Here is a 12,467-nt window from a genome sequence, read left to right on the forward strand (position 1 = left end):
CCGCGAAACATTTCTCAAGGACTTTGGGTCATTTGGAAAACTTAGCTATTTTCCCTGCCTGCTTCATGGAGCTGTTGCGACAACTCAAGCCTAAGAACTAACACACTTATAAGTGTGTAAGGCTTCTTTACTATCCAGGTGACCATTCAGGAGGGACTGAGGCTGCTGGAGCGCGCGGAGGTTCCCAGCGAGGACCTGCTAAGAAAAAGTTACTCTTTATCCCAGCCTCTGCTGGAGCCCACTCTGGCCGGGAAGCTCGTGTAACTCCTAGGTGGGGAGGCTGACCACGAACCGCCCCTCTCGTCTCTCTCCCATTGGCTTCCACCTGCCGGAGGGTCGGCTGCTACAGGCCTCTCGACCCGTCAGTCAGTCTCTCCGGGCCCCGCCCCTCCCCTCCCCGGGGTTTATAACGGGAATTCCCATGGCCCGGGCTCCGGCATCCAACCTGCTGTCGCCGCGGCCAGGCCGAGCGCAGCAGGCGCCACGCGCAGAGCACACGCTCGCACTCCAGCTCCCGGCCTCCGCCGTTCATGACCGTGACCCCCGGACGCAGGCTCCTCCAGCCCCTGCCTCAGGCTCTTCGGCCACTCCCAGCTGCCGCAAGGGTCCCCACTTCCCCAAGTGCTTTGAAGTTAGCCTGAGCCCCCCTGGCTGCTGCCCGCTCGTGGCTGCCCGGCTCGGCTGGCACCATGCTGCCCGCGCGCGTCCGTCTGCTCACGCCCCACTTGCTGCTCGTGTTGGTGCAGCTGTCCCCGGCCAGCGGCCACCGCACCACCGGCCCCAGGGTAAGTGCGTCTCCCAGCTGCGCGCGCCCACCTGCGCTTAGCCGCTCATTTACAGGAGGGGGAAGGGAGGTGTCAGACCTTGTCCTCGACTCTACTGTCTAGTCCTGTGAAGGCCTCTTGGAGAAGTTGCTGAAATAAAATTTCATTGCACCCCTCCTTCCCTGCCTTTTCATGTAGCACTGACTCCCCACGACCTGTCACCGGTGGGTTTGCTTTCCCGACCTTCTGAGGCTTTTCTGCTAGGCCTCCTAGGTCGGTGGGATCTCGGCCTTGGCTGGAGCAGAGCTTCCCTATGTTGTCGCTGCACCAGTCCCTCGCGCTGGCTTTCTTGGCAGGCAGAGGGTGTGTGTGTGTGTGTGTGTGTGTGTGTGTGTGTGTGTAGAAGGGGCGGGGGGGGCACTCTGCCTAGAGAGTTTTAGGTTACCCGCGAGCCACACAAGGACCTTGTGTTGTTGTTGTTTTAAAAAGCAATCGCTGCTCGTAAAACCCACAGCAGATAATTTTAATGCCCCCCTCCTGCTGGCCTGGCCCTGGAGGAGTGGCAGGGGTGGGGAGCTGTGGAGAAGTTCGGAAGAGCTTCTCCCCTGGGTTGGATCGGTTGAACCTTGATCTGATTGGAGTTTCTGAACCACACGAAATGTGCCAATTCTGTGCACAGGACGGGCTGTCCAGGGCATTGTAAAAAAACGGGAACCAGCAGCACTGTGCTCATTTCTGGTCTAGATTATTGTTCTCCCTGCCCCCTCCTATTGGTCTAATAAAGAATTTCACTGCCTTAAAAATGTATTTGTTAAACCACCTAGCGGTTCCTTTGGCAACACATAAGGGAGGTGATCTCTGGGCAAGCTGGACCTCTGGGTAGCAGCTTGCTTGCTCCCATCCTGCGAGAATCTCCCTGGGAAAATAGCAAGGACTTGACTTCTGAGCAAACGAAGTTGACTTCTCCCCCAAATTGTGCTTTCTTTCCTGGATATCCTCTGGCCCCATTTCCTGGATGGCTAGCCCCATTACCACCTGTTCCCATAGCAGCTTCTTTATTCCTGGCCTTTGCTACCCGGGAATCATCTTTATAGCTGCAGTGTATGGAGGAAAAGCTTTGCAAAACCTGACTTAACTTAATGACTACCCAGATGCTGAGCTGCTCACATCCGAGCCCACCTATCACTGGGAGATCAGATTTGCAGCCACTTAGGAAAGAAAAGTGTTTGTCCCCGTGTCGGGCCGGCCCGTGCTTTTATGGCCCAGATGTGCAACAGCAGCGGTTAAAGGCGGCAGATTAGATCCAGGGTGTGTCATAAATCCTCGACAGCATTCCCAACGCTGGGGCAAGTCGGGGCTCCAGGAGCAGGTTTTATGGATGCAGATGAGGATGCCTTTTAAATGAAGCTGATGGTTTGATATGAGGACTCGAAGCTCTTAAAATTCTGAGGTCAGGCAAGAGAGAGCCACGGTGTTCCCTCCAATAATTAGGAACAGTCAAGACAAAGATGCAGACCAGAGCACCCCGACTGCAATTTGGATGCCCGCCCACAGGAGGGTCGAAAGGAGAGAGGCCCTCCGACAAATGGTGGGGGCATTGCTTGCTGCCGGGCGTGTCTAACATCCCAAGCCATATGGCTTTCCTTCCTTACCTCCTGGAACTGGAGAAAGCAGCTTTTAGGAGAAAGCTCGGACTTTAGGGGAAACAAACTCTTAAGTTTTCTGACAACTTCTTCAGTTTATTAATTTGACAAAAAGTGATGGAAAATAAGCAGCACCTGTAAATAGGCTTGCTTATGTCCCAGCTCGCTCTCTCTGTCTGTCTGTCTGTCTGTCTGTCTGTCTGTCTGTCTCTCTCTCTCTCTCTCTCTCTCTCTCTCTCACACACACACACACACACACATACACTAAGGAAACACTGCTCTTTTAAAAACGACTTGCTATGTTCGGTTATGTGTGTATATGTATATCTGCAGATGACTATGGGGATGTGAATGTAGGGTCCCTTCAGAGGCTAGAGGCATCAGATCCTCTGGAATTGGGGGTTGCAAGCTGCCTCATATGGGTTCACAGACCTGAACTTGGGTCCTGTGAGAAAGCATCAAGTGCTTGTAACTACTGAGACATCTTTCCCGCCAGAAAGCAGCTCTCTTAAGCATGTGGTTATCTGGTTGCATTTATTTATGAACATTTGGGCTTAGCCTTTTGTACAATCTCTTATGAACAAGAAAGACAGCTTTTTTAGGCCAATTTTGGAAGTGGGGAAGTGAAACGTGGGGCTGACTTTCTTGTTCGAATCCCACATTTATATATATATATATATATATATATATATATATATATATATATATATATATGACTCTGACTCTGGGTGGTTTGCATGGGTTACATTGGGTGCTTCCAGTTAAAGAGAAAGACGACTCCATGGAAAAATTCTAAACCCCAATGCACCAGGAGAGGTTGCAGAGGCATCTTTCATATCCATGTTGATAAAGAGATATGCTTGGATTTCAACCCTGTCTCAAAAGATGCCAGCTTTCTTCTGTGGCTTCTTGGTGGCCCCAGAAATGTGGCTCTGGTCAAGAGCCGCAGAGTCATAGGAAGAGCAGAAACATCTGGCTTGTTGCAGAATTCCCTTTGGGCACCCGAGGTCTCCTCTCTTAATCTTTTGAGTGACAGAAGCTTAAGGATTGCCATCTTTCCCAGCTGGCTTTCTAGGAAACCGAGAACATGCCCTTTCGCTTTAACTATCTGACTCACTAATTGAGCTCCCTTGGGGCCTAGACCCCAATCCTTGCCCCCTTTCTGCTTCCTGCCTCCCTTCATAAAATTTCTGACATTTGTTTGACTCTGGAAACCACCAGCTATCAAGTGTCAGACTGGAGGTTGCGCTGTAGGAAGCCCCTGATGCTCCGAGGTCTAAGCAGCCACTCAGCTGTCTGGGAAGCTGGTCAGCGTTCTTCAAATTATGTAGCAGGCGGCCATTTCTTTCATCCTGAAAAACTTACTGAAAAATGTTTCAGGGGAGAAAGGGGGAGAGGGAGAGGCAGATGAAGTCTGAGTGATGCGCGGGCCAAGTGAACAGTCTTTGTTTAATCTTCTATCTGTCCTTCAGGGTAGGGATGGGATGAAGGCTGAGTCTGAACCCATCTTGTCCATCCATGTATCCCCAGAGCTCAGTATGGGTCCATGCACCTGGTAGAGATTTACTCTGTCAGTGTTTGTGGAATGAAAGCTAGAAAGAGTGCAGATAACGAATGTTTGGTGTTTGTGTAAGACCAGAAGCTGGAAACATTTAAGAAATGTGAGAGAGGCTGCACAGTGGTGGTGCACACCTTTGATCCCAGTACTCCAGAGGCAGGTAGGTGGATCTCTCTGAGTTCAAGGTCAGCCTGGTCTACAGAGTGAGTTCTGGGACAGCCAGGGCCACACAGAGAATCCTGTCTTGAAAAACAAACCAAGCCAAACGAAATCAATGTGAGGAATAGAATATGTGAAAGCCAAGAATGTGAGTCAGAAACTGAGTTCGCAATTAAGTGTATTCGTTGTCCCCTGCCCTTTATCAAGGTCTCACTATGTAATCCTGGATGGCCTGGAATTTGCAATGTAGAACAGGCTGGCTTTGAACTCACAGAGATCTGCCTAGCTCTGCCTCCAGAGCACTGAGATTGCCACGGTGCCTGGCAATCTCTCTTTGTTCTCTTTCTCCTTACTTCAACTCCAGCTCCAACATCACTCTCAGTTGTTAGTCTTAGAAATGAGGAAACTTGCAAGCTCCTTGAAGCAGATGAGGAATGTGACACAATCCATGTGCTGGTCAGACTGTAAAACATTTGGCTGGCAGGTATAGATATGCATTTGGCGGTACGGTAATGTCTGGTCTGGACCCCCTCATCCAATTGTCATTTGAAGTGACTGGTTTTCACAAGCTGGGCTGAGTGAGGGCGGAAGAGGCTGAGTGAACATCTTAGACGGGGTATTGGCTTTGCCTCTACCTGAAACCTCCCTTTCTAACTCCTGTTTGTCAAAAGGAAAACAGCTTGTGGACTGTTTCTTCCCATCAGACTGTCCTACCTCAGTGCCAGCACTAGGGTCTTTGCTCTAGTTAGATGGTCTTCCTGTTGTCCAACCCTTCTTTTCATGAAGGAAAGTTCACCTGAGATGCTGCTCAAGGGTTAAGATGAGAACTCGATTTAAACATTTTGGTAGAGCTGGTATGTGACACTTAAAGAAACCAAATGAAGGGGGTTGGAGGAAGGACCCCCCCCCAAGAGGTGCTAGGCACCACGGCCAATTTGCTATCATCTTGTCTCTGAAGTTGAGGAGTTACATTTGGTGCAGTCTAGCAATTCTATCCCTAGGCACATGTGCCTCGGAGAAGCTCAGGCCGGCAAGGATGCAACTGTGTGCCACTGTGATGTTTTCCCCACAAGCTTGGAAGGAGCCCAGCTGCCCATTAGTGGGAGGACAGACAGACAAACTGGGAGGGATCCACACTGTGAAATTGGGCCAAACATAGGTGCAATAGCCTCATGTGAGATGTTGGGAGATGGCTCAGTAGGTAAAGTGCTTGCTATGCAAATATGAGGACTTGAGTTCAAATCCCCGGAACCCACCTTAAGTCAGGTTTGGCACTGTATATCTGTAATTCCAGTATTTCTATGAAGAGATAGTCATGGGAGAATCCCTAGACGCTCTTGAGCCAGCCATGGAGGCGTTTGTAGTGGCGAAACAACAAAGAGACTCTGTCTCCCCCAAAAGGAGGTGGAAGATGAGGATTGACAATTGAAGCTGACCTCTGACCTCAACATGAGCCTCTGTACTCACACTCGTGGACACACATGTTGTGGATTTGGTCTAATACTTGTATTATGTTAATTGAGTCCCCACATTTCGTGAGAATCCACATGTGAGAATCTGCATGTAAGACACTGGAGGGTCCCTGCCCCTGGTTGGTTCTGATTGATAAATAAGGTTGCTGGTGGCCAATGACTGGGCAGGAGACAGAGGCTGGACTTGAGTAGTCATAGGTAAGGGGACTGAGAGAGGAAGGAGGATAGAGAACCGCCATGGTGGGAAGGTAGGAAGACCAGGCCTGAGAAGTGTAGGACAGAGAGATCGTCACCTTGTAAGAGTCAGGGATCATGGCCCAGGAGGGCTACAATCCTGGGTCCGGGGTGGCCAGGATGGAATATAGCTTTTAGTAAGTAATAATTCAGGAATATCGGAGGGGAGAGTATGCTAGCTGCGTGAAGGTTTGGAGTAACCTGCCCATGGAGCTACTTAGGGCATATTAAATATAAGGCTGTGTGTGTGTGTGTCTGTGTATGTCATTTGAGAACTCAGAGCATTAGGTGGGCAGCAAGGAATTCACATCACTGGTAGGGTGATTGGAGCAGGATTAATTGTCTACTATAACACACACATGCACACATTCACACATGTCACCCACATACACTCATATACATTGGACATGTCCATACAAACAAAGGTGAAAGTTGATGACTCTCAGCAAAGCCATATTCAAGAAAAGAAACATACCAAAGGAGGCAGGGTGACATCTTTTATCTGTATCTAAATAATAAAACTAGCTAAACCAGAAAATCAAAGTAACAAGGATGCTGGTTTGGAATGGTTAGATTGGTGGGGGAACCATATGGTCAGCTTCAGTACATTTAGCGAGAATAAGAGGGGGCGGCTCCAATCTTTTTGTCCATTATTAAAGTTCTAATAGCTGATTAAGTAAAAAGTAAAATAAACCCAGCACAAATCAAAGTACGACATAAACTAAGAACTATGATTAATTCAGTTCTTTGCACCTGAGGCCAAATATGAGTTCCCAGGGCCAGGGGTTCCTTCCTTCCTTCTGTTTCTCTCTCTTCTTCCAGATGTGACCTTATCTAATGTATCCCACTAGGAAAGGAGTATTATCATTGATTCAGTTCTTAGGTCCAGGCACAAATGTGGGTAGCAGTTGGCCTAGCCAAGGATAACTTTGTGTAGGTAAAAGAATATCTTTAAAGCTTAATTTTATTTTTTTTAGTAAGGTATAAACTTATAGAAGATGTCACGCTGCTTCATTTGGTCTGTAAGTTAGGAGAGTTCCTAACCACAAGCATATATGCTCTTAGTTCAGCTGAGTGTAGCTGTCTCCTAGCTGGTGCGGCTCCTGAGCAGCCTCTGTGCGATGGAGGCTGGAGAACTGTTTCTCTTTTGACTGGGGCCTTGGATCCCACATCCTCCCTTCTCTCCACGTTCCAGGGGCTCGGGTGGGTGTAGAGCCCTGCGCACAGCAGGTACAGGGTGGCCTTTCTCTCCAGACCACATAGAGATTTATTGTTCAGGCGGCCAAGTTCTGGCATGGCTGCCAGTGGTGAGGCTAGTCAGTGTGGAAGAGCCCCTCCTTCTGTGTTTGTCACTGAGCTGTTTGGAAGAGGACAAGGGTTGAGTTGCTGAGGAGAAATCGATCAGAGCTGCCGTGAAGCCTGCCAAACAGGGTTAGCATTGTGCACGGTACGTGCTCTGCACAGCTGTGACTCACCCGGGGGATGAGAGAATTGGGTCTCCAGGAGCGCTTCCAGCCATTCCTGTGAAGACCCACAGGTCATTCTAGCAACGAATTGGCTTTTCCTTTGCTCTGACATCATTCCAAACTCAATTGCTAGATCACAAAATAATCTTCCCTGTGGCCACTGCCTTAGCTTATTAAAGGTCTGGAGCTGTGTGGAATTTTTAATATTTCGTTGGTTGTTTTCTGCTTTCCTTTCACAGGGCCAGTGTGGGGCAGCCTCCACTCTGCAGGGAAGGCAGCTCTGGTCTCAGTGGAGATTTCCCCAGTTAATCAGGCTATACATCAGGTGACTCAGAACCCGACAGATACCTCATGCCTCTGAGCAACCTTGCCTTCCTATAAATAACCAGTCTACATGTGATGGAAGGCAGGGAGTGGTGGTGGTGGTGGTGATGGTGGTGGTGATGGTGGTGATGGTGGTGATGGTGGTGATGGTGGTGATGGTGGTGGTGGTGGTGATAGAAGCACATGCCTTTAAACTCCAACATTCAAACAGCAGAGGCAGGCAGATCGCTAAGTTNGAGGCCAGCCTGGTCTACAGAGTGAGTGCCAGGACAGCCAGGGCTACACAGAAACCCTGTTTGGGGGTGGAGTAGGAGGAGAAAAGAATAGAAAAGAGTAGAAAAGAAAAGAAAAGAAAAGAAGAGAAGAGAAAAGGAAAGAGAAAAGGAAAAACAAATCAAGCTAAACAACCATATAAAATTCTACAGTGTTGATCTTTCCTAAGGTACTGCCAGTGAGAAACATAGGGGTGTGTGTGTGTGTGTGTGTGTGTGTGTGTGTGTGTGTGCGCGCCCGCGCTTGCGCGCATGTGAAAGTAGGGGCCAGAAGATAGCCTTGGGTTTGTCTTTGTGTTTGAGACAGGGTCCCTCACTCTTCTGGAACTTGCCGAGTGGATGTGGCCGGTTGGCCAGGGATCCTCCAGTCTCTGCTTCCAGGTTGCTGGGGTCCATCACCGCAAAAGCTTTATTTTACAATGTGGGCTCCGCAGATCGAATTCAGATTCTGGCTTGCTCGGGAATTGAACAGCGCTGCCTAACCCTGGGAGAATGGGTATTTTTAGACTGGATAAGCATCTCTCCAGGACAGAGCCAAGGGTTCAAAAGAGTTGCTGGAGCTTTCTTGAATCCCTAGGGCAGGGGGTGGGGGCAATAAAGGTAGGAAGTGAGTGAATGAGGTGCTGAGCATTCTGAAAAGACAGAACCACCCACTGCTCACAAGCAGGGACAGGTGCTGCCCAGTAGAACTTTCTGCAGGGGTCTGATATTAAGCACATCTACAGTAGCTACTACACACTTGAAATGTTGTTAACACACCCGGGGGACCAAATGGCTTTTGATTAACATATAATAATCACACATAGTGAATTTCATTTATATACATTTGCGTACATGTATATAATGTATGGAGGTCATATTTACACCACATACCCTTCTCTTGCCCTGCTCCCACTCCTGCTGACCTCATTCCTTTCCCCCACCTTCCATAGCCACGCCTTCCCCTTCCCTTCTCTTTTCTCTCCACCCATTGAGTTTAATTCAGTTACTGGCTTACAGGAGTTGTTTACTGGAGTATAGATGATGGCAATTTACAGGAGCCTGGGCACTTTTCCAGTGGCTACACCGGATGCAAATGTCTCATCCTCTTTCAGTAGCCGTTGAGAGCTACACTATCCTCAGGGAAGTGTAGGCCTTTGCCATCCTTCTCCCATTCCATGGTAGAAAGTTTCTGGGCCCAGTCTTGTGTGGGTCATAGCTACTGCTGAGATTCAGAGGGTGCAGCAGTGGTGTGACTCCCAGATCTACCACCCTGGACCGCATCCTCTGACTCCCACATTCTTCATGCCCTCCTTTCCTCAGTGTTCCATGAGCCCTGGAGGTGCTGTTTGTTTTTGAGGCGGTGTCTCTTGTAGCCCAAGCTTTTCATGAATGCCCTTTGTAGCTAAGGCTAGCAATGAGCTCTATACACCTTTGCCCCAAGTGCTGGAATTGCAGGCATGTTCAACTATGCTTGGTTCAAGAATCCATTTTCAGCTTCTGGAAGCCACTCACAGTCTTTGGTTCATGGTTCCTTCCATCTTCAAGGTCACCAGTGATGGTCATGTGCTTCTTACTGGGCCATCTTGCTGATCTGCTGCCTCCTGCTGTTTAAGGAAGGACCTTGTGATAGTATCAGGTCCCCTGGTATGATGCAGTCTAATTTCAGGGCCACCCAATTAGCAACCTTAATTTTTTGCCACGTAACAAGGCTATATCAGCATTAGGATATGGGCATCTTGGATGGGGCTTGGTACTGGCTGGTTTTGTGTGTCAACTTGACACAAGCTGGAGTTATCACAGAGGAAGGAGCCTTTCTTGAGGCAATGCCTCCACGAGATCCAACTGTAAGGCGTTTTCTCAATTAATGATCAAAGGGGGAGGGCCCAGCCCATGGTGGGTGGTGCCATCCCTGGGCCAGCAGTCTTGGGTTCTATAAGAAAGCAAGCTGAGCAAGCCAGGGAAAGCAATCCAGTAAGCAGCACCCCTCCATAGCCTCTGCATCAGCTCCTACCTCCAAGTTCCTGCCCTGTGTGAGTTCCTGTCCTTCCTTTGGTGATGAACAGCAACATGGAAGTGTAAGCTGAATAAATCCTTTCCTCCCCAACTTGCTTCTTGGTCATGATGTTTTGTGCAGGAATAGAAACCCTAAGTCAGGCTTGTTCTGCCTGCTACACTCATTAAGGGTCTACTATGGCTCCTGGCCCGTGGAAAGCACACAGTAAATGAGGTTGTTATTGTGGCCTGTGTCTGCAGTCTTTTCAAGTAGGAGTCCCTCATGGTAAAGTTGCTTTTTTTTTTTTTTTTTTTTTTGTTTTTTCGAGACAGGGTTTCTTTTTTTTTTTTTTTCTGAGACAGGGACCCTGTGGAAAGACATAAACTGAGAGAACCAGGCCTCTGCAATTCCTTTTTTTTTTTTTTTTTTTTTTTTTTTTTTTTTATGGACTCCACCTTGCCCAAGAGCAGGTGCTTAGTGAATGTTTATTAAATAATGGAATTTTCAATAAATGTGGATGGTTTCTTTTTTTTTTTATAAAGATATATTGGACAATAAAAAAAAAAAGTAAAATGCAAACCAGAATATACGACTCTCTTTGAGCAAAAAGAAGAAAGTCGGTTCTTGTAAGAGAAGTTGGTGGGCTCTGTTTTGCTGGAAGTGGTGTTATCATGGGGATGTTCAATATATGCCATGCATTTTTAGCAACCATTAAAACAGTTTTATGTAAATTAACATCTTTCAATCCTACAGTAAAATAATACAAATTAAAATAGGCATGGGCGTGTGACCCCAGGCCACTTCTCTGGAGCCTCCTCTAAATGCTGCAGTCTGTGTTTGTTGTCTCAGAAGGCTGTCCTCAGGAGAGTCCAAACCTGTGGTCTCTCTTCCCAGCACAGTGCTGCTACCTCCCTCCTGCTTCCCTCCCCAATGCAGCAGCAGCTTCCGTGTCACTCATGTGCCTTGTGGCAAGTCCCAGGAGAGGCTGATTCATGGTTAACCCACAGATTCAGTCTCCATCATGGTTGGCCATGTCAGTCAGGCCTGCCTTCTAAGGGGAGGAACTGTTAGCACCAGGCCTCCTGCTTGCTTTTTGAGTAGGCTTTGAGCTCACTCTGCTTTAAAGGAGCATTTTCAATTAACCTCAGCAGGACACAACTATAAAAATTATTTATTGCCACTGGTGGGAATATAAATTAGTACAATCACTTTGTAGAATTACAGTTGAAGTTGTACACACTTCTCGACCTTGCAGTTTTTTCCTGTTACATGCCCTAGAAAAATGTCCTTAAATTGTATGAAGAGACATGTTCAAGGATGTTCATAAAAGCACTTGGTGATGGCCTAACATTGGAAAGTAACTAAATGACTGTCAACAAAAGATTAGGAAAATAATTTATGGTATATCCAAATATTGGACTATTACATAGCACCAAACATGACTATTTAATGGTTAAATTAATTAATTCCATTATTAAAAAAGAGAGCGTACAAAGGTACGTTGAAGAAGAATACATAGTCCAGGCTACTAGTTACATGAAGGTTGTTAAGGTTAAAGGCATGTGAAAAGCCACACATTGTACAGGGGTATACATAGATGTGAAAATATATGAGAAAATTAAGGATAATTATAATGTAAAGGGTATTTTAATGGCTCCCTAGGGTGAGAGGGCAAGGCAGGAGAGGGGTACATTGGTGGGACATAGACTTGCAAGGAGTTGGCAGCGTTTTTTGTTTGTTTGTAACTGGGTGAAAAGCACGTGGGTCTCAAAGTTCCCTTTTGCAGATGTTCAATAATACATAAGAAAGTTCACAAAAGATTGCAGTGCACTAGAGCAATCACAAGAATGTTTGTTTTGATCTTTAAAAAAAAAAGCTTAGAAATATTTTTTGTCTGTGCATATGCGTGTGCGTGCGTGCATGTGTGTATGTACAGAGTGCATTTGTGTGTTTGTGCAGGTGTGTACACATGTGGAAGTCAGAAGACAGCCTTGGGTGCTGGTTTTTCCTTCTCTCCTTGAGCCAGGTTCTCTTATTGATCACCACTGTGTACATCCCATCCTGTTGTAGGCGCACTGGGATTCCGGATTCAGCAACTATACGTTGGCTGCCTTTTACATGGGTCCTAGGAATCCAAACTCAGGTCCTCACACATACACAACAAATGAGCCATCTCCCCAACTCCACAGATGAACAACTGGAAGGGTTGCTAAGTGGTGGGGAGCATGCCTCTCTTCTTCTCAGAAGGGACACACATCTAAATATAAAATTCTTCCATACTACATCTGCTGGCCCCTCCCTCTTGTCTGCCTGAGACCCCGAGACCATGGCTCCTCCCCAGAGCTCTGGGCAGGTGCCTTACAGAGTTGCTGTCTTTCCTTGATTGCTCCAGGCACCGGCTCTTCTGTTGGCTTGCTCTCTCTGGATGATTATGAAGGAGTCAGTTTTTCAATTAGTTTAGGAACTTCAAAGTTAGCAAGTAAGAATTCAAGATGTCAGCCAGGCATGGTGGCGCACGCCTTTAATCCCAGCACTCGGGAGGCAGAGGCAGGTGGATTTCTGAGTTCGAGGCCAGCCTGGTCTATAAAGTGAGTTCCAGG

The 12,467-nt window shown here is 47.6% G+C and overlaps 1 protein-coding gene across 3 annotated transcripts in view; it reads left to right on the forward strand.

Annotated features, from left to right (window-relative positions):
- The first annotated feature begins 433 nt into the window (after positions 1-433).
- Smoc1 (SPARC related modular calcium binding 1) overlaps positions 434-12,467 on the forward strand; it is a 159,995-nt gene continuing 147,961 nt past the window's right edge. For 2 of the 3 annotated variants that reach the window (XM_021201601.2, XM_021201600.2), the window contains exon 1: positions 434-785. In XM_021201601.2, the coding sequence (XP_021057260.1) occupies positions 690-785 (96 nt within the window). In that variant the 5' untranslated portion in view covers positions 434-689. The remainder of the gene's footprint in view (positions 786-12,467) is intronic. The other variant, XM_029540956.1, reaches the window with a different exon arrangement.

The sequence above is a fragment of the Mus pahari genome, chromosome 7 (assembly GCF_900095145.1).
Source record: "Mus pahari chromosome 7, PAHARI_EIJ_v1.1, whole genome shotgun sequence".
Classification (NCBI taxonomy): Eukaryota; Metazoa; Chordata; class Mammalia; order Rodentia; family Muridae; genus Mus; species Mus pahari.